The sequence below is a fragment of the Drosophila willistoni genome (genome assembly GCF_018902025.1).
Source record: "Drosophila willistoni isolate 14030-0811.24 chromosome XL unlocalized genomic scaffold, UCI_dwil_1.1 Seg141, whole genome shotgun sequence".
NCBI lineage: Eukaryota > Metazoa > Arthropoda > Insecta > Diptera > Drosophilidae > Drosophila > Drosophila willistoni.
In genome coordinates, this window is record NW_025814052.1 from 14,024,566 (window position 1) to 14,051,320 (window position 26,755).

A 26,755-nucleotide genomic window follows, 5' to 3' on the forward strand; every position below is an offset into this window, starting at 1 on the left:
TAGTTTTCGAGAAAATCAGTTTTGTTTAATTTTCGGGGGCGGAAATGGGCGTGGCATAATTTTTAAATAGTCAATATCTGCGCGTCTATTAAGCTAACTTACATAGAAAATTTAATGTCGGTAGCTTTCATAGTTTTTAAGAAAATCAGAGTTATGTAAATTCCGGGGGCGGAAGGGGGCGTGGCAAAAAGTTGGAACAATTATTTTCTGCGCGCTAACTAAACGAGTATATAAACCAAATTTGATGTTTCTATCTGCTATACTTTTTAAGAAAAACAGTTTTATGTAAATTCTGGGGGCGGAAGGGGGCGTGGCAAAAATTTGAAACAAACTCGATAAGCGTACATACTACACGAGACTACATACCAAATTTGGTGGCTCTAGCTCTTATAGTCTCCGAGATCTAGGTGTTCATACGGACGGACGGACGGACGGACGGACAGACGGACATGGCTAGATCGACTCAGTTTTTGATCCTGATCAAGAATATATATACTTTGTGGGGTCGGAGATGCTTCCTTCTGCCTGTTACATACATTTTGGCGACTTTAATATACCATTTCACCCTATGGGTGTATGGTATAAAGAGCGAGAGAGAGAGGTCGCCTTGCCTACGAGCCATGAGCACGATCAAAATTCTGAGTCAGTTTCAAAGCACCACTCAGAGAGAGCACACTGGCTCGTATCCAGTGTTGCGTTTCAGATACATTTTTCGTGATTATTAAAATTTTGTGTATTGTCGTTTATTTTATTCTATTTATTTTTTTTTTTTCGTGTTTTTGGTTTTTTTTTGTTGTATTTTTGTGGATGACGACGACGACCGACAGCGTTTTTGTCTGCTCGAGCAGCATTAATATGTATTTTAGTGTTGTGTCTTAGAGACCAGCTAACAGAAGAGCTAAACACACACACACAATCTATATATGCATGCGTGTGTGTGAGTGTGTGTAGTTTGCCTTCTGAATGTGAAATTCAGTGCTTTTAATTGAAAATGAAATGCAAATTGCCTGCTAAGCGGCATTAAAAGAAAAGAAAAAGAAAATTAAATAAAAGAAAAACAAAAAAAAGTCAACAGAAACGACTGAGTGAGTGCATCTACAAGAACAACAACAACAACAACAACGACGACAACGACAACGAGTGACCCCAAAAATTATAGATCATGTTGCCGGCCCTTGTCATCTTCGGGCTCCTACTGGCGGCTATCCCCGCCAGTGCCCTTGGCCAGCAGCCGCGCTACAACAACAATCGTTTCGATACCGAATCCGCATCTCAAAGTCTGATCCAAGGCAATCCCATAAACATATGTGAATATTGTCAATGCGAGAAGACAACAATTGTGTGTGATTTTCAAAAAACCAAAAAACCCGTAAGTGTTAAAAAGAATTTATCGAAAATTGTTTTTAAATTTAGTTCTATTCTTTAAAAAAAAACAAACAGAAAATGCAATTTGAATTGCTTATGTATGACAATGACAATTTCAATTTGAATTTCCATTTTTAATTGTAGTTTAGTAATTGCCTGTTGTTGCTTTTAAAAGCGAATTTATTTTTGCAGTTGAGGTATTTCGTAGATACACACACGCACACACAAACACACACACACACACACACACACTTAGTTTACATACATTGAGAGGGAGTGTAGCACTGAGCAATGGCATGGATAGATGGATAAATGGATGGATGAATGGAGTACTTGACTTGTACATAAATGAGTTATTGTTGTTAATTTGATAAGCTCAATCCACCACATCACACAGATACATATACATACACATATGTATGCATAGAGATATCTACTACCGATTCTCGTTCACGAAATCTAAACGAATTTTCACCGATCATTCAATGAGTCAATACAGAAAAACAAAAACAAAGAAAGAAACATCAATCTCTTTGGCTTTGATAAAATGGAGATTTGCGTAATGCATGACAAAAATTAAAACACAATTTAAAAATAGTAAAAATAGTTCAGTAATCAAAGGCTTCCCCAACGTGAAATCAATTGATAACAATTTTTGCTATCAGCTGCACTTTATACCCATATATCATATATGCTACAAATATCTCAATACTTGAAACTTTAGCCTCTTACAACAACAAATAATAATGATCAACAGCAACAATTAACACTGAAAAAATCGCTACGAACGGCACCGGCGTCAGCAATGGCGCATTGCGTGCAAACTAAAAGAACAAACTCCCCCCAAAAACAAAATAAAGCAAACGAAAACAATAATAAAGAAAAAAGGAAACAAAAACAAAATAAACCACTGCTCATTCAACCAGTTCAACAGGTTATGCTAATGAATCAGGTGGCAGCAGCAGCAACAGACAGTCGTCAGTTAGCTCGACGAACGAACTAACGAACCAACCAACCAAGTAGGGGATACAATAGAGTCTAGAGGCCCGGACGAACCTTGGATCAACAAATTCAAGCTCTACTAGTCTCTTTGGAGTGTAGAGATGTATCCTTTTGTTATCCTTGTCAAGCTCTCTCCCTCTCTCTTTCTAATTTAATTGTCATATCACTAAATCGTTGAGTTCGTTAGCCTTTACGATCTATTTATCGATTTTAATCCCATACAAAGGAAAGTTATGACTGAGAAAACTTCACCCCTATTTAATTTGAAAGTGTATGTTACTATACTTTTCACTTTTCCTTTTTAACGTTATCAGCGTTATCTTATCCCCCTTTGTCGTTTCCCTCCCACAAATGCAATGTTATCTCACTTTTCCGGGTCCGCGGGTTTTGAAATTTTCCCTCTCATTTCGTTTATAACTTTTCTATATACACAAGATATAAAATCGAAATGGAACGAGAGAGTTTACCTAGAAATTTACAGGGAAAGGGAGTTTGCATATGGCGGACCAAATGAAAGTGAATCAGTTGACCTAAATGATAAAGATTGGAATTAACTTGTATATATATATATATATATATATATATCGAGAGATAAACATGGTCAAGTCACTGATGAATTGTCAATGACTAAAACTTGCATTTCTTTTTGATTTAATATATGTGTATATATATTTTCTGTTGTTATCGTTGTCGTTGTTGCTTCTCGTCATTATCTCTAAGCAAAGGCGGACACCAGAGAACGGATATGGGCGTGGTACATGCATATACATACATATATTCTATATGATTTCACAATGAATTAAAAAGTTCTCTCATTCTATGTGTCGGCATCTTGTAGATATCGAAATTTATGGCTTTTTCTTTCGTGGGTGTATTTATCGCTAAATTGACTTCTACACTTTTTCCGGATGGTGTGCGAAGTTGACGAAAACCGAGCACCACTCGTTCCCTTCATCTTCATCTCCACAATCCACATCCATCCATCTGCCCATCTCTGTCGTCGATCCATTTATAGAGACAAAATCTATGCATATATATGTACATATATATATATTTATGTAGTGCCTCAGCAAAATGCGCCGGCGGCACTCAAAACAGATTGTTATATTTATATATATAAGTGTGTGTGTATGTGTGTGTGTGTTTTGTGTATATACATATGTGTATGTGTGTGTGTGTTATCGTGTGTGTGTTTTTGGAAAATGCCTATACTTAAATACCATTTAAATGGCTACTTAAACTACTTTCCCAACACAAATATGGTTAATGGATATAGGTACTAAAAATCCATCAAGTGGCAAATTGAATGACTACATCTAGCACTGGCACACACACACACACACAGATACAAATGTAAATACAAATACCATCTCATACTATCTGAAAAACAATGTGTTAAACATTGAACCGCACGTTAAACGCGGCAGGAGGTGCATTAGAACACACTAAAAGTGCCTTCCGTACAGTGAAGTGTAAATAAAATAGATGTATTAAAACGACAAAGAAATTTAGCAAACTAATTATTCATATTGTAATTTAATTTTCCAACTATTTTGATTCAATATTTAATGAAACTGAACTTTGATTTGTAAGTAGAGGTTGTCAAGATCGATATATAGTTGATCGTTAGTTATAGGTAGTAAAAACTTTGATCAGGAGTAGTGTTTGGTGCTTTGTTCGCTTTGCAATTGGGCTTTTTTCGATATAATTTTCGATATTTGCGATATATCAGGCGATAAATAATATTTCGGAAGTATTAAGATTGCTTTAAATCCCAATAAACGAAAGTCTGTTAAATATTTTAGTACATTATTTGAATTCTCATGTTAGTTAGTTAGTCGTTTTAAGTTTCTTCACATAAATAAAAAGAGATGTCGATAATATTCAATAGATCGTCATTTGGACAAATCTATCGTTGTCGATTAAAATAAACATCGGAGGATTTCTTCTAGTACAAGAAGGAAGCAATTTCATTTTATTTTGATGCTGTACTTAATGTATATTCTATGATGAACATAGTTTATAAACATTATCGGAACATAGTTATTGATCCCCAGACCCAATCCAATCCAATCCAATCCAATCCAATCATAAACTGCTTGAAAAATGATGTCCAAATATTTATGGGCATATGTCTCAGCAAAAATTCACAGATCCATTGGCTATATACATTGATACATACATACGTATAAATATATTTCTTTCATGATGTAAACATCCGACTTAATTGACAGGTTGTTTGCTCTTTGGCTAAATTATTTCATAGGCAATTCTCATTAATCACATACAAAAATATTTAAGTTGCCCATGAGAATTCATTGAATTATATATACAAAAAATAATTTGTTCGTTTTTTTTTTTTTGTTTTTTCTTTGAATTTGTTTTCTGCACACTTCTTTCTGTGTATAAATTTGAAAAGTTTAGAATATATGTATATGGATTGATCTTACATACGTCAGTTCTATATCATTCAGTTCACTTGCACTTCCACACACTTAATCTTATCTGGGAAGAAGCTCTAATGTAGATTGGAAGAAAGGGAAAGTTCAGAGCAATGAATTCATATAGACCTATGTCCAATTTGTTTAGTGTGGATGACATGACCGATTCAAATGGATATTCTTCTATAGGAGATTCGAGATCCGATGTTCTTACTTAGACAGTTTAAGAATTGACCAAGTTTATTTTATACTTGCAATTGAAACTTATGATTCATATCTGCTTATGAAATCGTTATCAGTAAAAAGGCGGGGTGAAGAAATCCGACTAATAAGTTAAGACAATAATGACTGGTAACTGCAACTTGATACAATGTGGAAACATCGAACAAAAAGAAAGTCACGTAGTCTTAGATTGAGGCGGGACACTAAAGATCCCTTTGTCTCTACATGGAAAAATATGTGAACGATTGCAAGATTGGGAAAATTCTGTTACCATAACATGTTTCGACCACGTGTGGCAAAAACTGATTGCTTGACCTGGCTTACACACACACACACACACACATACACACACACATATGTTATGTACATATGTATGCCTAGACCCAGAAAAAAATAGAGACAAATCACAGAATTTACTCTTTATTCTCGCATTTTTCTCTCTCTCTCTCTCTCTCTCGCTCTCTGTCTGTGTGAGAGAGAGTTTTTGTTTTTAAAAAAGATTCATAAAACAAAAGCATATCATAATTTATTTTTAATTGGTTTTGGTTTTTGGTGTTTTTGTTTTTTTTTTTTCTTGATATGGGGAACGCGTTGTGGTGGACTGAGATGAGATGTTTGTTGGTTTTGGCAACGCCAACGGCTGAGGCTGAGACTGTTTCCGTTGCCCTTCTCTAAAAATAAAAGTCCCCCGTCAAAAAAAAAAGTTGGAGACAAACATTATTCGATTTTTTCCTTTTTGTATGAGAATGCGATCGAAAGAATGCAACTCTCTCTAAAAATAGAGAAAGAGGAAACAGCCATGTGAATTTGGAGAAACTTTATGAACTTAAAACTTCGACAAAGCTATAGACACTCGATCACTTGATCTCTTTATATGCACAGAGTAAAAGAATCAGAGGAAGGGAGAAGGTTGAGAGAGAAGAAGTGAATAAGTGAGGTGAAGAGGAAAAAAGAGTAGAAAATCAGACAAACAAGCAAATTAAAACTCATACGTAATTGAGACTTCCTCTTTAAAGAGCAAAAAGAAAAACTGGAGCAATTGAAAGAAATTGCGCGCCCAATACGTGTGGCAATTGTTAACTGATGGATGGCTGGATAGATGGATGGGATGGGATGGGATGGGATGGTATAGAATGGGATGGAATGGTTGGTTGGTTGCTGTGTGCACAGCAAGTGACAAGATAAAGCATACAGAAAACTGTAGACACACGAGGGCTGTTTAATTAGTATATATTAACCGAAAACTAAACACATTTTCTATAGATTAAAGTGAGCTTAACATATGTTAAAGACTTTTCCATCTGAAATTCATGTTTATAGCATACTTTTGGGAACAAACCTTAATTTAACTATGAAACAATTAATGTATATACATACATATGTATATAGTAGTACTAGTAAACAAATTGGAATTTTTTCAAAAGCCTTGAAAATTTCTCCAAAATGTTGTTATTGGGTTTAAAAAACGATGCATTGGACTAATTATGGCATACTTTAGGGGGCAAATTAATGTAATTTCTTGCTTTTACAATACTTTTCAAATTACCCTCGTCTTATACACACACATTCTGATATCAGATGCGAAAAGAGAGAGGATGCTGCCTATAATAATAATAATAATAAACATAACAGAAAATGCAGTAAGAAAAATCTCAGCAAAAGACAACACAATTGGAGGGAAACCGACACAAATGACAACGACAACAACGACAACGACAAAAAACAAGTGCAATAAATAGAAACGACAGTGGAGCAGCACTTAGGGAGTTTAAACACACATACATGTACATGGGGGTAGTGGTAGGGGTTAGGGGGTAGTTGTTTTTCTCTATTTGTCTCTGAGTATGTGTGTGTGTGTGTGTATGTGTGCTTATGACAGCTGCAGTCAGGCCAAAGCCAAAGTCACAGCCAGAACCAGAGCCAGACATTGAACCCAAAAACGAGGCCATGACGCAAAAGTCTGTCTGTCTCTCTCTCTCTCTCTTTAGATCGTAATGTTGTCTCGACTGTTTTCAGGTGCTATCTGCCCCATTCTGTTCCCCTTTGTGTGCCAAATATGCCTGCATATGTCCGCAACTTGTTTGATTCACGTCAAATTTTGCGGAAATTGCAGACACACGCACTCCCACCGCACTCCGGCACGTAGGCGGCTCGGTTTGGCTCAATGAAAGTCAAGTCAAGGGCAAGACTATGCAAGACTCTTGTGAAATAAATAGTTGCTCATAATTATATATGTATGTATATAGAAACAATTCGCATTTTGATTTGGTGATAAAAACAAAATACTCTTGCGAATGTTTTTACATTCAGCAGTGGTCACAAAGCTGTTAAGATAAGATGTCAAAAACAAACATTTCCTTAAGGGGTTACGCCACCCCTGAGGTCCAAAAAACAGGTGAAAAAATGAATTATTGCTGTGCGGCCATTATACAATTTAGGAAAAAACTTGTATTATACACAGATTGAGGGTACTTTAAAGAGTATTTATTGAAAAAAAAAAATTTTTTTTAAAACAAAATGGCGGAGATATAGGTCGGCAAGTGCCACCATGATTTGTAAATCCTTGCAGGTGGGGTGTCAAATTTCTCGGCTAAACATCACCCAAAAAATCCGAAAAAAAATCTTGTTATTCAGGAAGGCTATGGCTATCCGCCCACGTGGGATTTTTTTTTTAAATTTTTTTTTGGCAGCTGTTTGGCGGCTGTTTGAACAAAAAACGCTTTATTTCGGAGAACATTTTTGGCTAAAAAAATTCATAACTTCCAAACAGGACCTTAAATCAAAAAAATCCTACGTGGGCGGATTAAGCCAAATCGGTCCAGTAGATTCGGAGATATTTGACACCCCGGTTCAAAAAAAGTAGTTTCGAGAAAAACGCAAAAGAAAAAAATGTACCGCGTCGGGGCCGACTCGGCCGCGCTCACTTCTAAACGCTGTAACTTCGGAACTAATTCGAATACCGATATGATGTAAAGTGTAAAAGATTCTTAAAACTATAGAGGATTTTTAGAGCAAAAAAAAAAAAATGTTTTTTTTTCAGGGGTGGCGTAACCCCTTAAGTTAAGTTACCTTTTATTCAGGGCAAATTGATTAGTTTGTGCTCTACATTTTCTTTAAATCTATTATTATTCTTTTCATACAAGTCACCCAAATGAAATCTCTTAATGCTAGTGCACCATTAAATCAAGGAAATAAAAGTTCATATATAGTTCTTTATCGAAGAGAAAAAAAAAAGGACTTTATTTTGTATTATCACTTATTAAAGCTAGATAAAACTGATTTCCCTATAAGCTATAGGTGTAGAAGGTCTAATTCAAAACGTTTCCAAGACTTTCCCCCCCCCCCTTAAGACTGGTACGGCCATTTCAATTTAAGTGAATGAAATTAAGTAGAAAGACTCTAGAAGTCAAAGTAATGCAGAGATATAAAGAAATAAAGTTAATGTGATCTTTGGTCTATGAACAACCATGGCCACAAGTATGTACGTTCTGTAGTAATCTCGCCATCGTCATCAGCCCATCTACTCCCAGTCTCTGGAGGGCAGTCTCCAGGCCAGTTTGCCCGCCCGACCATCCATCCATCCATCAGACATGGCGACATCATTGTCGTCTTCGTCGTCACCCCAAAGTATTTTAAGTCAAACTATTTTCACTTAATTTAATGAGAAAATTGCACAAAAAAGATATGTACAGGAGGAGGAAGGGAGACAGACAGAGAGAGAGACTGTAGGGGGGGGAGGGAGGTACCGAACAGCTGGGTTTAAGTCTTTGGTGCGGATACGGGCGAGCTGGAGCAATGAACGTTGCGGTCAAGTTGCTGTTACTTCTTGTTGTTGTTGTTGTCGCAGACTTTGCGTTTAAAAATAATACAAAATGCACATAGATACACACATATGTATGTACATTGTACATGTATGGGTAGAAAGAAATGTAAGTCAAGCATGGAGAGAAAGAATGGGGGGAGCCACAAAGAAGACAAACTGTGATGATCATGATGAAGATGATGGTAATGATGGCTCACAGTGGGCTCAAGTGTTGATGGTTGTCAAATTAAGAGTTTAACAAGTTAGTAAATATATTAGCATTTAATAGTTAATGGTAGTTAATAACAGATCTTCTATGTTTAAAGACCAAGAAAACATTTCTCTGGAATTTCAAGTCTGTAAAGAAACTTTCTGTTTTTCGAATGACTTCCTCACACTGTGCTGCCTTTTTTTTGTATTGCTGGTTTGTTTGTTGCCAACTCCTTATTTAAGTTAACTCAATATCTGTTTTCTTTTTGTGTCTCCAAACAGCTGTCCAGCATATGGAATAGTGCAATTGCAGTGCCACCAAATTACACGGCAATACAAGTGATACTCACGCGTGACACGAAACTGGAACTACACGATGGATTCTTTCAAGTGAAAAATCGTGTCAATCGTGTCATAATCATTGGAGGCGGTCAAGTGGAAATCACACCATTCGCCTTTCGAAATAATCAAGGTGGCTATCCTGATATACAAATCCTAAATGTATCGAATGTTTTCCTGAAAGAGCATTCATTTTCGGGTATGGATCACAATGTCTTCTAAAGTAAATATCATCTAAAACCTCTTTTTTTTGTCTTTGTTGTTGATAACAGGACGTGAATTCAAATTAACCGTAGAGGAGTGCGATACTTTGGTCTTATTTCCCGAGGCATTTTCCAATGTGAATGCCTCATGCAATTTTGTGCGAATCAATCATCTTGAAATCAATAAGAAAGCTTTTAGTACGAATAGTACAGTGAATGTAAGTGAATGTATTGAATCCAAATGATTTACTCATCCCATTAATTCATATCTACGTTGCCACAGTTGTACATTGAGGAGGCTCAGATGCGAGAGATCCAAAGTTTTGAGGTAGTCATGAACAAAATCAATATCACGAAATCAACAATTGGCACCATTCTCACAAAGGCTTTCGATGTGACAAATATCAATGAATTGTCATTTGAGAACTGCCGTATACGTAAAATCGAAACGAATGCCTTGACAAATCGTCTGTTTAGTAATCATGTATCGATAACCGATTGTCATATAGATGCCATTGACAAGGAGGCGATAAGTGGTAGTGGCATCACAGAGTTGACCCTAAAAAATAATACGTAAGTAACTAAAGGAACCTAACATTAGTCCCTGAACTAAGTCTAATTCTTTTGTTTCGTTTTGCAGCATTGAAACCATCGAATCGGAGGCATTGAAAGTGCATAGCACTTTAGTATTCATACAGGATAATACGGTGATGCATTCGGGCAACGATTGGCTTATGGTCACAGATGGTCAACAAATTGTTGTCGAGAATAATCATTTCAAGGACTCTGGCCAAGTTTCATTGGGTCATTCGAAGAATCCGTTGAACTGCTCGTTTGCCAATAATCGTTTGGACTCGGCCAAAAGTATCATTCTGAATATCACAAATTGTGTGGTGCGCTACATTACCACGGCTCGATCCTGCAATTGCAATAGCTCGGATGTAGCCACCTCATTTGATCATGATTTCAGCTCGGAAATCTATTGCACCTTGGATGCCAGAGATCAGAGTTGCTTCAACGCCAGCTCAGTGAATTCGCGACGTTACAGCAACGAGGCATGCGGCACTATGTTACCCAATCGGACAATGCGATGCACCGATGGCTCGGTGCGAATACATCGCAAGGGCTACGGATTCATAACCAAAGAGGAAAATGCCCAAATAAATCGTGGCATGCCAATATCCCATATTGTTGGCATCGTTTTCGGTGTCCTAACAGTATTGCTAGTCCCAATCTGCATTGCTTACTGTTGCTTGCGTAAGTTATGCAATCGCAAGGGTTGCGAGAGAACTGACAAGGCCAAATACTGTTTCAAAAGCCAATCGGAGCTAAGCGAACTGAAGAGCGGTGTAGCTAATTTACCCGATAATTCGTCACTGCGTAAGAAATGCGAAAGACTGATGGCAAATAATGGTAAACAAACCATCGCCGAATGCAGTAAACATATTACAAAGCTAATTAGCCAAACTAATGATATACCACATGACATTAATCTGTGTCTTGAGCGTCATTTGAAGAATCATAATCTCAACAATACCTTGTCATCCCATATTGAGGCATATGGTGGTGGTGGTGGCGTCGGTGGTGTCCTCGGTGGTGATGATGTGATGACTGCCATTGGTAACAATAGTAGTCAACCAGCGCCCAGTGCTCCCATATTGCAAAATGAGCTGCTGGGCGATAATCCCATCTATGAGGAGCTACAGGAGACACAGGGGCCACAGCAGCCGCTGCTTTATGGTATATACTCAGAACCGCTTGAGAGCGGATCAGTGGCTCCAGTTTATTCGGAGCCCTTCAATGCAGCCGGTAAGTTCGATGATGGCAGTACACGCGATTGGAATAGCAACACTAATTCGGCCACGGAACGTTTGGGCTGGGTTTGATTAGAATTGTATGTGTCTGCCCCCCACCTCCCTTCCAATTTCCCGTACCCCCACCTCAATCCTCACTCGAAATTGTCTTTTATTGGCAAACACCTAAATATTACAGGTCAGGTCTAAAAATGTGTGTCTTTTAACCAATTGTTATTGACATCGAGACAATATATACATATGTATGTGTATATGTAGATGTTAACTGGGCAAAGTGGTAATTGGTGTAGTAACTTATGCTAATGATTTTGTAAATATGTAACTTTAACTTATATATAATAATGTAGTTCATTCCAAAAGACACGCAAAATGGATGGAAAATATGTCAAAACAAATTAATTATAAACCACCAAAGCACACACACACACAGCAAGTAGTTATATTTAATTCAGGCATCTAAGGGCACCAACCACAAAATATTTGTAATACTTTATATATGTATTTATATGGAGCTCACAATCCAAAACACTCAAACCCACAAATAAACACACACACACAACGTCCTAGTTGGGCATGTATATGGATCGCATTATAATCTGAAAGGTATAAAACTAATTCTATACATATTATAAACATTCTTCTTCTTGGTGATGGTCTTTCTATCTATTCTTCTTCTCTGTTCTTCTTCTCTATGTGTGTACTTATGTTTGTCGTAGTTTGAAGTAGTTAATAGATTTAATAATTACTCATTCAAGTTGTTAATTTTCACTTTCTTTTCTTTGAATTTCTCGTAAATTAGAAAGAAAATGGAAATTATTTGGAAATGTAGTCAAATTTTAGAATTTAAGAGAACTTTTAAAGTGAATTTTAAATAATTCAAGATACATTTTGGTTAAGTGGAAAACAAATTTTAAATTGATTTCAATTTTGCCTCTTTTTTGTTTGCATTTATTTTGCAGATGCGAATGATATGCCACCGCCATATCAGGCTGAATATGCCACACCTATGCGGCATCATCATCATCAGGTGCCACAATCATCAACATTGTCTATACAGCAGCAGCAGCAGCAGCAAATCCCGTCCAGTCATACATTTAATAATACTATTAATCATAATAATAATATTAATAATAATAACAATGCCAGATATGCCACGCCCGTTTGGCGTTCAGCTGCCAGTGCCACGCCTACAGCAACAGCAACAACAACAATGCCATTTATGGCTTCCCCGCCCATTACACACGCACAAAGGCATGTGCGTGATCTGCGGCAGGATCTCGAGGCCAAGCCACAATTTCATCCCAATCAATTGACCTCGATCCGTAACCAAAGACAATTGCACCTCACACAAGTTGGCCCAACGGCAACAACTTCAACAACTCCTACACCAGTTACTGCCACCATACGTCATCCGCAGCAGCTTCAGCTTCAGCGGAATCCTCGTCAACAGTTGAGCAACAGCAGCAGTAGAAATAGCTTTGAGTGCCTCGATGGGGCGGCCAGTTTGGCTGCCATGGAGCATATGGATATGCGTGGAGCTGCCGGCGGCTGTGATACGGGTTCGGATCATTCTGGTGGCAGCGATGAGACTGTTAAAATTGATGATGTCATTCAGTATGCGGATGCCTAAAAGTAGGCAACAAATATATACCTCCAATTTCAAGGGGTTTCAATGAATGAACGAGAGAGATAGAAGTAGAGAGAGAGAGAGGAGAGAAGAAACAAATTTTGTGATCTGTACATAAACTATAGTTGACTATAGTCAACATTTAAACATATATATTACCTACATATAATCATTTTTTTTTTTTTTTGTATTTCTGTAAACAATAAAACAAAAAAAAGGAAAAAAAACGATACAAGAAACAAATGGAAAACTTTTTTCGCAGAAAAACGTTTGACTCATCCTCAAGGTAAAAAAAAAGACAGGAGGGTTGGGCGGGTGGTAGTCTGAGGGGTTTATATGGCATATCAAATTCAAAAAACTTTTGCACTTGTTTAAACAAAAGCGAAAACCAAAAACCTCGCATGAGCCATACACAGAATATTGTTTATTAATCACTTGGCATGCAGCTGTAGCAATAGTAGTAGTAGCCTTTGGTTGTTGTTGTTGTTGTTGTTTTTGTACTTTATGCCAAATTGCAAAAAACAAAACAAAACAAAATGCATTTTGACGCTTGTTGGAAATGAAAATTGCATTTTTTGTTGTTTTTGAAATGTTGTAGAACTTGATTTTCAAGCATAGTTCGAGAGCTGCCGCTGCTGAGGCTATGCAAATTGCATTCTAAATGCCATTTTTGAAGTTATACTCGTAAATTTATATGGTCAGTCGATCAGTTTACGTCATGCATTTATATGAATTTATGATATGCAATTATATATTTAACTAGATGGAAAACTTCAATAGTAATTATTGTTTTAGTTAGCGTAAAGTAACTTTTATATCTCCAAACAGTTAAGTAATACTTTTAGTCTCATTATTCAATAAATTGGTAATAAATTTTAGGTATGATATGGCTAACCTCTTTAAAGCCACTGTTAGTTTAAGGAAATATTCAGTTAGTTAGTTTTATAAAATGTTTAAAAGGCCATTAAGTCGAATTGAATGAGTTATGCAAACTGTGACCTCTTTGCAAACTTTGATAAAGCAAATTTTTTAACTAATGGATGAATATTTGAATTGCATGAAAACTCTTTGGCAAAGTGTATGCGTGTGTGTGTGTGCTTGCCTCCGGGGTCAGGCGTACTCACACGTACTTAAGTATCATGTAGTTTTTTATTTTGCGGGGGCTATCTCCACCTCCACCTCCACTCTAATATCAACAAGTGTCAAGCCGCGCGCATTCAATTAAGCGCGACGCAAGCAATCAAAGCCCATCACATAACCAGTGAAAGACGCCACCGCCAGGCATGAGAGACCACCACCATGTCCATTGTGGGGCCTTCGGCTAAGCAACTTCAACGCGAGGCAAAAAAAAAAAGACAGAGCACAGCAAATATTGAAATAATGAAAAATTCTTGGAGTTTTCCTATACATGCATATGTATGTATGTATGCTTGTTAGCAAACGCAGCAGCCACATTGGCGCTCATTTTAGTTCTCTCTATGCCAAGTGAAGCGAGAGAGCATATGTGGGGAAATGAGATACTGAAATTTGAGAGAAATTCGCTCATACATGCATACGTTTACGTGTATGTTGGTGCTGAGTTAAGCAAAAAGAGCTATATAGCTTTAAAAAAAAAAGAAAAACAATTTTATCAATGTTAGCTCTCTTTGCTTCAGCAGATAATAGAGGGAGTGGCACTATTGAGGTAGCATATCTTATCTAAATGTCTTCAAAGTAAATAGTTAAGATTGCAAGCACTACGTATACGTAATATTTGATATGTTATTCTAGAAGACAGAAAAAAACCGCTACAAAATATAGCTAAAAAATCAACACTGGCTCGCGCTCTGGCCTGCTTGCTGCTTTTTAGCTATCTCTCTCATTCACTCAGCTGGTTGCTGCCAGAGATGCCCATTGACGCTTGTGTCTTGGAAGCGCGTTCGGTTGGGGCTGGCTGGCCTGTTGTGTTGTGTTGTTGTTTGGGGGGCTCAGTTTGTCGTTTGCACGCGCTTACGCCGGGTCGCAAAACCAACAAAAACCAAATAAGAAAACCAAAAACAAAAATCACGTAAAACCTAAAAAACTTGGACTTTTGCTTCTATTCCATTTTGTTCTGTTCTGTGCTGTGCTGTGTCGCGTGAGTGTTTGTCGTCGCTGATTTCACCGCTAAATGCGAATATTTGTTTAGCTATTTACTGTAATATTTTCACTATTTTTTTACTCTATTTTTTTGTTTTACTATTTTTTACTAGTGCTCTGTATGTGTGTGTGTGTGTGTATAGAATTATGTATGTACATACATATTTATACTCTATATAAGTAGAATAAAGGGTATATCAAGGTGTCCATCTAGAGAGAGAGAGAGGAAGGAAGAGAAACACTGCTTTCCAACATTACCGTTAAGAATTTCAAGTGTTTAACTCTTTACAAACAAACTGCAGAGTACATTGAAAGTCGTTGTCATTTTGTTGTCGTTTGAAAATATGCACAAAGTTTTCTTTTAACAAAGTTCAAAGCCATAAAAATGGTCGGTCAAGAAAAAGAACCAACAAAAATACAAATGTGCTTAGGGATCGTGAGATATGCAAAATTTCTCCATTTTTCTCTCTAGTTCTCTCTTTTCAAATGTAGTTTTTGGCTCTTACGGTAAGGGAGCAATACCCAGAGCCGCCCACATAAATATATTTTTATTATGTTTGTTTGTTGCGAATTTTTGCGTCAGGCAAAATGCCGTCAAATGCAAATTAGCTACGCCCCCTCCCAGCAGGCACATGCTGTGAGTGCAAGAGAGAGCGTGAGAGCAGGGAGAGGGGAAAAAAGAGATTGACAGGCAACTTGTCCATATCCATAGCCAGATATTGTCGTCATCTTCAGAGCAAAACAAAAAAAAAAAAAAAAAACCAAACAAATCTTTCAGTATTTCAAGGTTAAATACTGACATAAAAATCTGTTTTTAGTTTGCTGCGAGAGACTCATAAAACCATCATTCGAAAAGTTCAGGCCACCAAATTTCGTGTTTTCGTGCCCAAAATGACCAAAGAAATAAGCACAACAAAAAACAAGGGAGCAAAAAAAAAAACAGAATACTTTCGCATAAAAATGGTTTTTTTTCCCCCGTTTCTTTTTGTAAACTTCAATTTCAAAATGTACATACATATATCAAGTTTCCTAAATATGAGCTCAACAGTTGGCCCATTATAAGAATGCACATAAACTTTTGACTTGAATATCACACAAATCTCAACTGATTACCAGACACGTATGGATGGATATAATCATGACTTCTAGATACTCTAGATAACCCTTCTAAGCGTTGAATAGAAGTAAATTTCCCCTAAATGTACATGGGGATGTAGCTCAGTGGTAGAGCGCTCGCTTTGCATGTGAGAGGCCCCGGGTTCAATCCCCGGCATCTCCAGTTTTTTTTTTCTATTTTTATTTTTTATAGCCAGAGCTTGAAGTTATTATTTTTTTATATTTTCACCAACGCCATACTTATGGCCTTTTTATAGGCCATTATAATATACGACACGTATTATATCATGTAAAAAAACAATATCATAGTTTAGTAGAACCCTTTATTATTGACTCATTAGGTGGACTCACGGGTTTGAACTCACCCAATATTTGAAACTTCTAAAGTCTTAAGCTTGAAGTAAATAATTATCTTTAATCATTTCAACTTGAAGAAAAGAAAGAATTTCTTGATTCATTCTGGTCGGAAAGACAAAAATAATAATTTTTGAATGGCTTTTCCTAAACCTATTTAGGATTTCTAAGAGAATCTCTCTCATTTAGTATTTTTTCTTAGCATAGACATTGCACACAGACGGGCGATTAGGACTCCATCTCCCTAAAAAATTGGTACCTTAAATTATTTTAGACTTTTTCGGATCTCTTGACGTCTAATCTATGAGTTTTCGAAGTGGTCGTGTAATTTTCGAATATCCTTCTGGTAGAAAAATGCCAAGAGAGAAAATTACAATATTTTTTTAAGCCAAAAATCACAATTTTTGTTTCGTAGAAATATTTATTAGTGATATAATTCAGCTTATTAGCAAAGAAAAATGTCATATTTTCAAATGGCGTCTTGTCCTCATCGATTGACTTAGTTCAGATTGTCACATAATTACATACACATACATATACATATGTATGTATTATCTCACATATTTCTATGTAGGTGTAAGAGTACGTATGATGCATTCTGGTGACTAGTCATGGCAGTGTTTGCTTCACTTTAAAGAGAAAGAAAACAAGAGACGAAACCAAACCCCACCATTAATTCCAATTCAAAATTGTCAGTGTAGTTTATGCCTCCCCACCCCCATTCTATCCCCCCTTTGCATGTGATTCATTGCACTATATATTTATCATTGTTATCTATATGGCTAGAAATATGCCAGATAAGATTGTACATAACGATAAGGCATTTCAGACTTCATTGAGTTGATCTGCAATTCTCTTTGATTGTCTGAGTCGACCATCCTAAGACAGGAAATGCAATATGTATTTGCTTTAATTCAATTTCCAGTAGCCACTTGTGTCAGATTTCAATAAAGGGAAGGGTTTTCGCTTTGATCTCTGACTCTAAAACTCTCTGTGGGGGCACATCCGCCATAGTAAGTATGATTTTTGTTTACTTTAGCAGAAAGCGTTAAACGTTAATCACAAAGATGATGATGATGATGTTGATGTTGATGATGATGATTGACGTCGTTTGCCCTTAAGTACGTACAGTTGTGCTTACAATTTCTACAAGTTTTTGTCTCGTAAAAACTGATGCAAGTTTATTTTGTCAGCGGCATTTAAATGAACAAAAAGTACATACATAAATGATCGATCGTTCGATGGCTTATTCAAATTTCAAATATTTGTACAACTTCGTTGTCCCTTTCTCCCTGCTCTCTTCATCTATCTCCCTCTCTCTCCTCCTCTATCTCGCTATATACATATATAAATTAAGTTCTATAAACAAATGGAAATGGCCATAAACAAATAACAAAGCATAATTGCTCATGTTTGTACGCTGCTGCCGCTATATGCCTGGCTGGTTGGCGACCAATGACGACCTCCAAATTCAATTAACAGTTTTCGACGGTGATTGGAGCTGGGGAGCTATTCGTCAGTCCCAGTGATGGATCTTTAATATATATTTTCCCTCCAAGAAGATCTTGTTTAGAAGTGTGACAAAATTACCTAAACAAAATTGCTGTTTTCTCCACCCGCCCTCGCCTCTCTCAATTATCTATTGCTGATAATTGTGATTGAATGGGGTGTTAGTTGGGTTGTGTGTGTGTTGTTTGCTTACAATGGTGAAAACTCGATAAAACTAAATTATTGGCTAGCCAGAAATAGAAATGAGCTATTTCTCCTCTATAAATACATACTTTTCAAGTTAAATCAGTTCCGACTTTTTATACCATACACCCATAGGGTGAAATGGTATATTAAAGTCGCCAAAATATATGTAACAGGCAGAAGGAAGCAACTCCGACACCACAAAGTATATATATTCTTGATCAGAATCAACAACCGAGTCGATCTAGCCATGTCCGTCTGTCCGCCCGTCCGTCCGTCCGTCCGTATGAACACCTAGATCTCGGAGACTGTAAGAGCTAGAGCCACCAAATTTGGTATGTAGACTCGTGTAGTATGTAGAGTGATCAAGTTTATTTCAAATTTTTGCCACGCCCCTTTCCGCCCCCGCAATTTAAAAAACTTGATTATCTCCCGTATTTTTTTACCTTATGCAACCAAATTTGGCACACTTAAATTTAATATTAATATCTAGCAAAATACCAAATTTGATCAAAATCGGACAGAAAACAGTCGAGTTATGCATATAAACGTTTTTCCATAAGGCCGGAGTTGGCCGTTGGCTGGTGGGGGCGCTAGGGTGCTCGTATGATTGAGTGAGCGAGATACTAAGATATGCTTGTAAGAAGCATGTGAAAATGCATTTGTTTAATAAAGTTGAAATATTTGCTTTACTGGTGTATGGTATACCTAAGTCGGCGAGACGACTTACTTACTTCGTTTGACATCGATTTGAGAGAATTAGGTTTTAATGTAGTTTCTGTTGGCACTTAGAATGCACTGAGGTCACTTCTATGACTGACCAGAATTATAAATACTTCAGGAACATTATCATAGTTCCTATCAGTTGTTAAAAAGACAATCATAGTGATAATGCAATCCTGTAAACTAACGATAATTGTTACAAACTAAAGTGGACTTTTTCAAAAACAGGCCTAGATTTGCAATAGGAGCAATAATTTGGGGTAAATAGCTCAGTATTTCTTTCTAGTTTCAATAAATTTGGTCCTGTTTGAACTCAATAGAAATAGAAAATAAAAGTTGTAAAAACAAAAGTATTTGAAAATCGTCAAGCGATAGATTTCGATTTGTCTATATATCGAAATACAACATGGTAGAAATATTATCGATAAATGTATACTGATAACACACACACACACACACACACACCTGTAGAGCCAATTAATAGATAAGACTGACTCAATACACCTGCCTGCCCCCAAGGGGCGTCGTCTATATTACTTCAAGGGGGGAAAAATGTTAATCGTAATATTTCATCATATTTACAGGATGCATCGATTCCTATTCCGATAACCACTGAGATATATATGAGAAATGCCTTGGCCTTGCCCCCGTTCATCTAACTGGTGACTACGCTGCTCCAATCCTTGAATTACCTTTTCGCTCGAAACATTGCGGCGGTGGTAATCACGCATGCCTTATCATCAGTCCGTCTCATTGGGGGCGCGCAATGCCACGACTTGCCGGAGAGAGAGACAGAACAGAAGCAGAACAGTATAGCGGAGGAAACTGTGTTTGAAGAGCGAATCGGAATATATATATATACACGACATAGAAATAATCAAAAGACGCACAGATAAAGTCGAAAAGAAAGAGAATTTAAGGTAGAACGCCACAGCATTTCATTCATTCGGGCAGTGTGTATGAGTCTTTTTGAGTATTATGAATAATTATTGGCCATAAAAGGAAGACAAAACAAAACAACGCACAATGCAAAACATCAAAAATCTCAAGGATCCCACCAGATGGATATGCAGTCTGGGAATTTTGTCACTTATAGTTCTAATGGGGCAGGTGAAACCAGCGGAATTAGCCAAGGTTATATGTAGGGATCACGATACAACAATCACCTGTGATTGCAACAATGAAGGGGAGCAGGTGAGTCAATAACAAAACAATTTTGCAAACGATCTTTTATGGCTTTCCCTCTCTCTCTCTGTCTCTGTCTCTAGAACTGGGTGCTACCTCAACTTAAGGGTGCCGTGGATCGTATTGAAGTACGAAATTGCCCTGATCTCATCGTGGAGACACATACAGTAACACATACCGAAGGATTACGTAAAATACGTTTTCAGCATATCGGCCAACTTGTCTTGCATGAATATGGTTTAAGTGTATCCCGTTATGCCAGCAACAAGGCTTTGATAGTCGAATTCGAAGATGTTAATTTCCACTTAATCGATTCGCATGCCATCAATGGGAATATTGATGAAATATCATTTGTGGGCGGTAGCATCGAAAAGATGCAACCATTCGGTTTCACCACGATCAAAGAACGTGCCATATTGCTTAAACTGGAGGATGTCACCATACAACGTATCGAAAGTCAGGTGAGTCAGTCAGTCAGTCTGCCAGTCAGCCAGTTGATTCTCATCCATCCATCTCTCTCTCTCTCTCTCAGGCATTCAAAAAGTTCTCCGTTGAACAAATGATTATTGCCAATTGCCATTTCACAGGCAATTTGCCAACGCGTGCCTTTTATGAGGTAGAAGTGCTCAATGAGTTAAGCATCCGTAACAATCAGTTCCTTGAAGTGCATTCGCTTGCCTTTGCTTTAAAGTGTAAGCATTTATTATATACATATCATATATAAATGGCATCTCATTTCCATATTATTTCTATATCGCGCCTCTAGTTATCTCCAAACTAAGTCTGAGCGAGAATCGTTTCGTCTCCGTTGATGGGGAATGGTTAGAGGCTCCTATACGTGATGCCATCACAATGCGGTCCAATGATTTTGGCATCACCAGCGACATAGCCTTCAAAGGCTTGAAGGTGCATCGTGATTACAAATTGAGTGAACGTCTGGAGTTACGTTTCCATAACAATACCGTACGCAGTTGGCTGCCCACCTCATCGGTTATAGCGGTCGATGGTCTTGGTAAGGGCCAGGAGAATGCCGTTGTAGTTGCTTCACCTTTGCCCTTACATTTCCATGATGGATTCTCATTGAGCCTACGCGAAGTGCGCTATGACAATGCCTGGAATTGTGATCAATTGGATAGAAGTGTGGAGCCACCATTACCACGAGCCAATTTCTTTCGCCAATACAGTGAACAATTGCTCTTCCAGAGGCAAGCACCCGAACGGTGGAGTGGAACGGAAGTGAACGAATTTGTTCCACTGCGTCAAATCATTGCCGAACAATGTCATGTGGCTAGCTATGTGGCATATATTGTGGTGGGCAGTGTGCTCCTGTCCCTGCTATTGGTGGCCATTCTTCTGTTGCTTTGGTGGCGTCTGGCACAGCGACGTAAACGTCGTAAATTGGATGTAGTCCAGCCAGAACCACGTACCTACAAAGAGACACAAATTGTATACCAAATCGAGAATGCTGGCCTGCTCAAGACTGATATGTAGAACCATATATATATACACACACACACACACACACACAAATACGTAGCTGAGAGACGCTAGCAGCGCCGCTAATTATCCAAGAAATATCAACCACCAAGAGAGACCTTTTGTTGTACCAAAATTCTTAGCTTACTAATTAATTAGCTGTATATATAAACATACATATATCAAGGATATATACCCATAAGTTGCCCTGTAAATATTTATGCCTGATAATAAATACATAGTGTATACATACATACATACCCAAGTATTAAATATACAAAAAATTCATTTCACTATGGAAATAACCTTTAAAAACAAATGCAATCATTTTAAATAGTCATGGCTTTGCTCTCAATGCACTAAAATGTTAAATCGTAATATTTCAAACAAGAAATCGGCTAACGACTCATGACAACAACAAATCCAACTTACCCTATGGGTAAATACGATTCCAATGCCTGATGTACGGTCAATTGTGGCTCGGAGAGAGCGAAACCCTTTGATAGCAAGACATGATGTGAGCTTATAGTGTCCTCTATGCCACTGATATCCTCCATATCCTTGTCGTCTGTTTTAAACGAATGTCCATTAAAATCGCCTCCTCTTACCATCGCCTCCTCTTACCTGGCAAATTGAGATCCTTTTTCATTAGATTGGCACTGCACATGCCACCCAAATAGGCCAGCTCCTGTTCCAAGCGGATGAGACACGAATTGCTGGCATTGATCTGAAGCAAAAAAAGGCAATTAACGATAATGTTGAGAGGGAGTGAGATGGAAGACCCTACCGCTGTGGGATTGTCATAGCCGACCACTAAGCATTTAAAACCATAACGATTATTGTGCGGATCCTGGGCATATAGCGAGGCTGTTTCCAAAGAGAATTCTACACAGTTGCCAGGCAAAATGAGAACATTTTGAAGCCAGTTTGAAGCGCTGAAGAAATCAGTTTATCAGTTACTAGTTTGAACGTTTCAAATCGAAGCAAGTCTTTACTCACGTATTGAACTTTTTCACCACAATCCAATCCCTGTCATTGGCATCATTGGTATTGCTTACAGGAGGCGCCGCTGTCCTGCAGCAACTTGTCATGGTTAATTGGGCATTGCGACAATTATTAGTTGTTGGCTTTCGTCCAGTTGTTGTTGCCGCTGTTGTTGTGGTTAGATTATTGTCCAGCATATCATAGTAATCGTCACCCGAAGATGATGCTGCAGCAGCAGCAGCTTGTTGGCAAGTCGTTTGACTTGATATTGTCGGACGCATTGGTATGGAGAGCAAAAGATAATCCTCCAATTGGGCCGTGCCGCATTGCGGATCAAATTCAATTGTCAGCCATTGGACACAGGGCGGAAATTCGACACGATAACAACTAATCGTGGCACTGCGATACGGATGTTCACTCTCCACCAGACAATAGTGATTACTTGTGGTGCTATTGTGGCTAGTGGTGGCCGATGGAGGACCCAGTGATAAATGATGATCAGTCTCCGAGCCGCCACCGCCAACACTTCGTTGCTCTTTGGATGATACATGCAACTGATTGAGCGCAGCGATATGTGGCAATATCTCCTTGATTAGACCCAAAATCTGTACGGAACTCTTGGGATCACTGCAGGCCAAATTGGCCATGTGGCCATAGACTAGCGGGAGCAATGTATGAAACATATTCGAGGCAGCCAAATTGAAGACTTCAAGCAATTGTATGGCCGGCACTGAGCCACCGCCAAGTACTCCACCACCAGCACCACCACCACCACCAGAAAGACCGCCGCCGCCTGCTATGCCCAGAGCTGGTGCCTCCTCCGAATCGGAGTGAATCAATTGTTGAGCTGCTTGCACGACAGCAGATACCACCACAACAGCTGCTGGTTGCTGATGTCCTTGCTGCTGTCCTTGCTGCTGCTGCTGATCGGCACTCGATTCATATTCTGCCCGCTGCTCATTGCCATTCAATTTGGCAGCCATTTGTCCATTGCGATAATTCAAATCGGCCGTCTCCTCGACACCAATCTCTGTGGCACCTATTTCGATTTCCATCTCAAAGGGATTGGTCGATGAACGCTTTGAATCGAATTTCAATGTTTCCATAATGCCCTTGGAGAACGATTCGATGCGTTTGCCCAAATCTCGACCCACCGGATCCACCATAACAACTGGCGGCAAGGCGGCAGTGCGTGAATTGTTTGCCCAATTGATGTCCATGTGCTCCTCAATCGGTGTGATATTGTGCTCCGAGTCGATGGTCTGTGTGTGATTCGAGCTGTTGTCGGAGGGCGAGCAAGAGGCAGCAGCCATGGCATTGCGTGCCAAAATAAGCAATTCAGTGCATTTCTTGGTTATATCGGATGCTATCTGGAGGGCTGTATCCCTTGTGGAGATCTCATGGGCATTATTTAGATTGCCCAGCATGGCAGCAGCTCCATCCACCACGCCAATGCCTGCTCCTGCTCCTGCTCCTCCACCTCCACCTGCTCCACCAACAACATTTCCCTCCTGCTTGATGGGTGCACTATAATACAGGATGCACGGCAATTGGCCACGAGCCGGAGTGGTGCCATTAAAACTCAAGTCACAGGCATAGAAATGGAATGTTGCCCCACATGGCCCACGAACGGATGTGAGCCCAGCATCACCCGAACAGGTGCGTGCCCCCTGGGAACACAAACGCAATGCGTATCTCGCATGCTCCTTAATGTGCACCGGATGATCAAATTTAATTTCAGCCAAATCATTGTGCACCGCCTCCTGGTCATAGCTACCCGAGACGGACTCCAAGGTCTCCCATTTGTGCTGCGGTTGCAGATCAGCCGTATTATCGTACAGCAATTCCAATTGATAGTCATAGCTCCCCGAACCGGAATAGACCATGGCGCCGGCCACAGCGATGCCAGGACGATCCACCGAAAAGGCAATGGCATCGGGTCCAAAGTTTCCCGTATTCCATGTGCGACTCAAATCGCAGCGAGCAAATCTCGACCCAGTCGAATGGAGTGTCCGCGGTGGCAGGAATAGCTTATCATATTCCCCCAGCACTGTCTGATAGACAATTTCGGCCAGAACACGAGCCAACAGATGGCAACAATTGTCAATTAATCCCTGATTGATACTCGTCGCCGATTGATCCAAATGGCCACCCAGACTGCGACTATAGATGCACTCAATACGGGCACGTATGGGACTGGCAATGATGTCCAGCAGACGCACCAGGACATCCTTGAATGTCCACGAATTGCTCAAAAAGTCGCTTTTCTCCTGTTGCGTGCGATAGATCATCTGCTCCACGAGAATGGGATATTGATGGGCCTCGGTCGATGAGAGCATTGGCAGACCAGAATTATCGCTGGGACTTATGATCGACTGACGATCATTGCCCGCTGCATTCAGCAGGGCAAATGTGGCCCTCAGTTTAACTGTGGGTGAGCACAATCCAGCCAAAATGGCACTCAATAGACGCGAGTGCAAGGCACCGCGATCCATTTGGGCCAGTAAATCGCATAGACAATTCCATTTCAAGGACGATGTTGGATAGAATGCATCGAAACAAGCCACGAAACTCAAATGGCACTCATCAAGGATTTCCACAACCAAAGCATAACCTGAAACGTCAGACAATTAGGTGAACTAATAGTTAAATATAATCGGATGGAACTCACCCTCATCTGTGGCAATGTCCTTGAAGATGTCATCACAAAATATACCAATTAATAGAGCTCGCACATTGCCAATGCATTCGGCTAATTGAATATTCTCCATGTTGGTCTTACGGGCCATGGGCGTGGTGGAACCCGCGCCACCACCACCAGTTCCTCCTATCGAGGCCATGGCCGTGGCAGCTGCCGCCGATGCCTCACCAAAATATTTAACCACAGCGGCGGCATTACTAAGCACTCGGGGTGAGTTTTTATCTGGAGAAAAATTCATACCAAATGCCAAATGAGACCAAATCAAGTAAATGAAGTCCTTTGCTTACCCTTGCCCGCCTTAGCCTGGAGTTTGGAGAGAGCAGCTGCCACCATGCTGGAGCTGCCAGCCTGGGCGGCCACCACAGCGGCCGCTGCCACCGCATTCGAGCGCTGTGGATATATTTCATTGGTGTATTTGCGCAGGAGACGCAGACACGACTTATTCACATAGCCCAAGTACTGCAGAGTTTGCTGCAGCTGGAGAGGACGGCTGCGATCGCGTTGCTCCCGCAACTGGGTCTTGAAGCTCTCCCAGGACCAACTGAGCAGGACGACCAGACTCTCAAAGCACTCGCGACTCACGCTATTGGCAAAGGCGCGCGAAATACGCTGCACGGGATCCGCATCGAGGGGCGCCGGCGTCTGTTTGCAATCTTGGGTAACCAGACGATACAGAATGGCTGGAATTTGTCCGGAATTAACATCGGTGCCATTGTTAGCCTTCTTGCTGGACTTGAAACTGAACACCACCTGATCCTCGGTGGTCACTGAAGCCTGGCCGCATGAACCACAATCGGAGGAGGGGCCGGCAATGCGTGCCCAAACCAAATACCATCTGCCGGCTGCAGCATTCAAAGGTTTTGGCAGCAGAATGTGATGTTTACTCCTGGCGGCACACTCGTAGGGTACCTCCTTGGTCTCGCTGATCAGAGTGCCCTCCTTCTCGTAGCCACCGCCATCGGATCCGAGGTCGTAGAGCTTCAGTTTGCAGCTGTATTCTCCGCGTCCGCCAAACATGCCAAAGCCACAGATTACGATATCCGTATCGGCAGCAAATCGAATGGCCTCCACACTATGCCCGGAATAGCCCCAACCGCCGCCAAAGTTATCGAAACGATTGACCACCTGATACTCGCCACTCTGGGCCTCTGTGGTCTGATGCGGCTGCTTCGGCAATACCTGCTCAAAGCAGCCGGGTATATTATCCTGCGCCGATGTCAATATGTCCAGACAGGCCAACAGATTGAGCGATGCCTGCGAGCGGGAGACTCGTGCATCTGATTTAATTGGTAGTGATAGCTCTGGCGAAAGCAAAGCTCGATAGTTGGCTGCATTCTACAAGGAGCAGGAGGAACAGATTTAGTTTAATTACCATTTTGGA

General features: G+C 39.6%; 3 protein-coding genes and 1 non-coding gene across 5 annotated transcripts in view; 3 read left to right on the forward strand and 1 right to left on the reverse strand.

The window, feature by feature from the left end:
- Nucleotides 1–26,755, reverse strand: part of LOC6641243 (E3 ubiquitin-protein ligase highwire) — a 47,101-nt gene that overhangs the window by 15,531 nt on the left and 4,815 nt on the right. The window contains exons 8-13 of the mRNA XM_015178588.3: nt 25,662–26,709; nt 25,345–25,596; nt 22,689–25,287; nt 22,477–22,624; nt 22,314–22,416; nt 22,122–22,257 (exon numbers count right to left, since the gene is read on the reverse strand). Of these exons, the coding sequence (XP_015034074.2) occupies nt 22,122–22,257; nt 22,314–22,416; nt 22,477–22,624; nt 22,689–25,287; nt 25,345–25,596; nt 25,662–26,709 (4,286 nt within the window). The remainder of the gene's footprint in view (nt 1–22,121; nt 22,258–22,313; nt 22,417–22,476; nt 22,625–22,688; nt 25,288–25,344; nt 25,597–25,661; nt 26,710–26,755) is intronic.
- LOC6641373 lies at nt 793–13,257 on the forward strand. The gene is made up of 6 exons (XM_023175151.2): nt 793–1,369; nt 9,325–9,580; nt 9,654–9,802; nt 9,868–10,157; nt 10,225–11,393; nt 12,358–13,257. The coding sequence occupies exons 1-6, from the start codon at nt 1,163–1,165 to the stop codon at nt 13,026–13,028; spliced, it is 2,742 nt and encodes a 913-aa protein (XP_023030919.2). The 5' UTR covers nt 793–1,162; the 3' UTR covers nt 13,029–13,257.
- Nucleotides 14,962–21,945, forward strand: LOC6641375. 2 transcript variants are annotated; one of them, XM_047011462.1, is made up of 5 exons: nt 14,962–15,201; nt 19,613–20,222; nt 20,297–20,674; nt 20,746–20,905; nt 20,980–21,945. In XM_047011462.1, exons 2-5 carry the CDS (start codon nt 20,055–20,057, stop codon nt 21,702–21,704), a joined length of 1,431 nt encoding a protein of 476 aa, XP_046867418.1. In that variant the 5' UTR covers nt 14,962–15,201; nt 19,613–20,054; the 3' UTR covers nt 21,705–21,945. The 2 variants fall into 2 exon arrangements, with proteins under 2 accessions (XP_046867418.1, XP_002064367.3); XM_002064331.4 differs by having other exon boundaries at nt 14,962–15,141.
- Nucleotides 16,351–16,422, forward strand: Trnaa-ugc. The gene has a single exon. It is a non-coding gene; the product is annotated as a tRNA-Ala (tRNA).

Bases quoted from the DNA above. Each gene is read 5' to 3' on its own strand.
- LOC6641373 (XM_023175151.2), top strand. From the start codon at position 1,163: ATGTTGCCGGCCCTTGTCATCTTCGGGCTCCTACTGGCGGCTATCCCC. The intron at 9,581-9,653 runs GTATGGATCACA...TGTTGATAACAG, and splicing joins GAAAGAGCATTCATTTTCGG to GACGTGAATTCAAATTAACC. The intron at 9,803-9,867 runs GTAAGTGAATGT...ACGTTGCCACAG, and splicing joins GTACGAATAGTACAGTGAAT to TTGTACATTGAGGAGGCTCA.
- LOC6641375 (XM_047011462.1), top strand. From the start codon at position 20,055: ATGCAAAACATCAAAAATCTCAAGGATCCCACCAGATGGATATGCAGT. The intron at 20,675-20,745 runs GTGAGTCAGTCA...TCTCTCTCTCAG, and splicing joins TACAACGTATCGAAAGTCAG to GCATTCAAAAAGTTCTCCGT. The intron at 20,906-20,979 runs GTAAGCATTTAT...TCGCGCCTCTAG, and splicing joins GCTTGCCTTTGCTTTAAAGT to TTATCTCCAAACTAAGTCTG.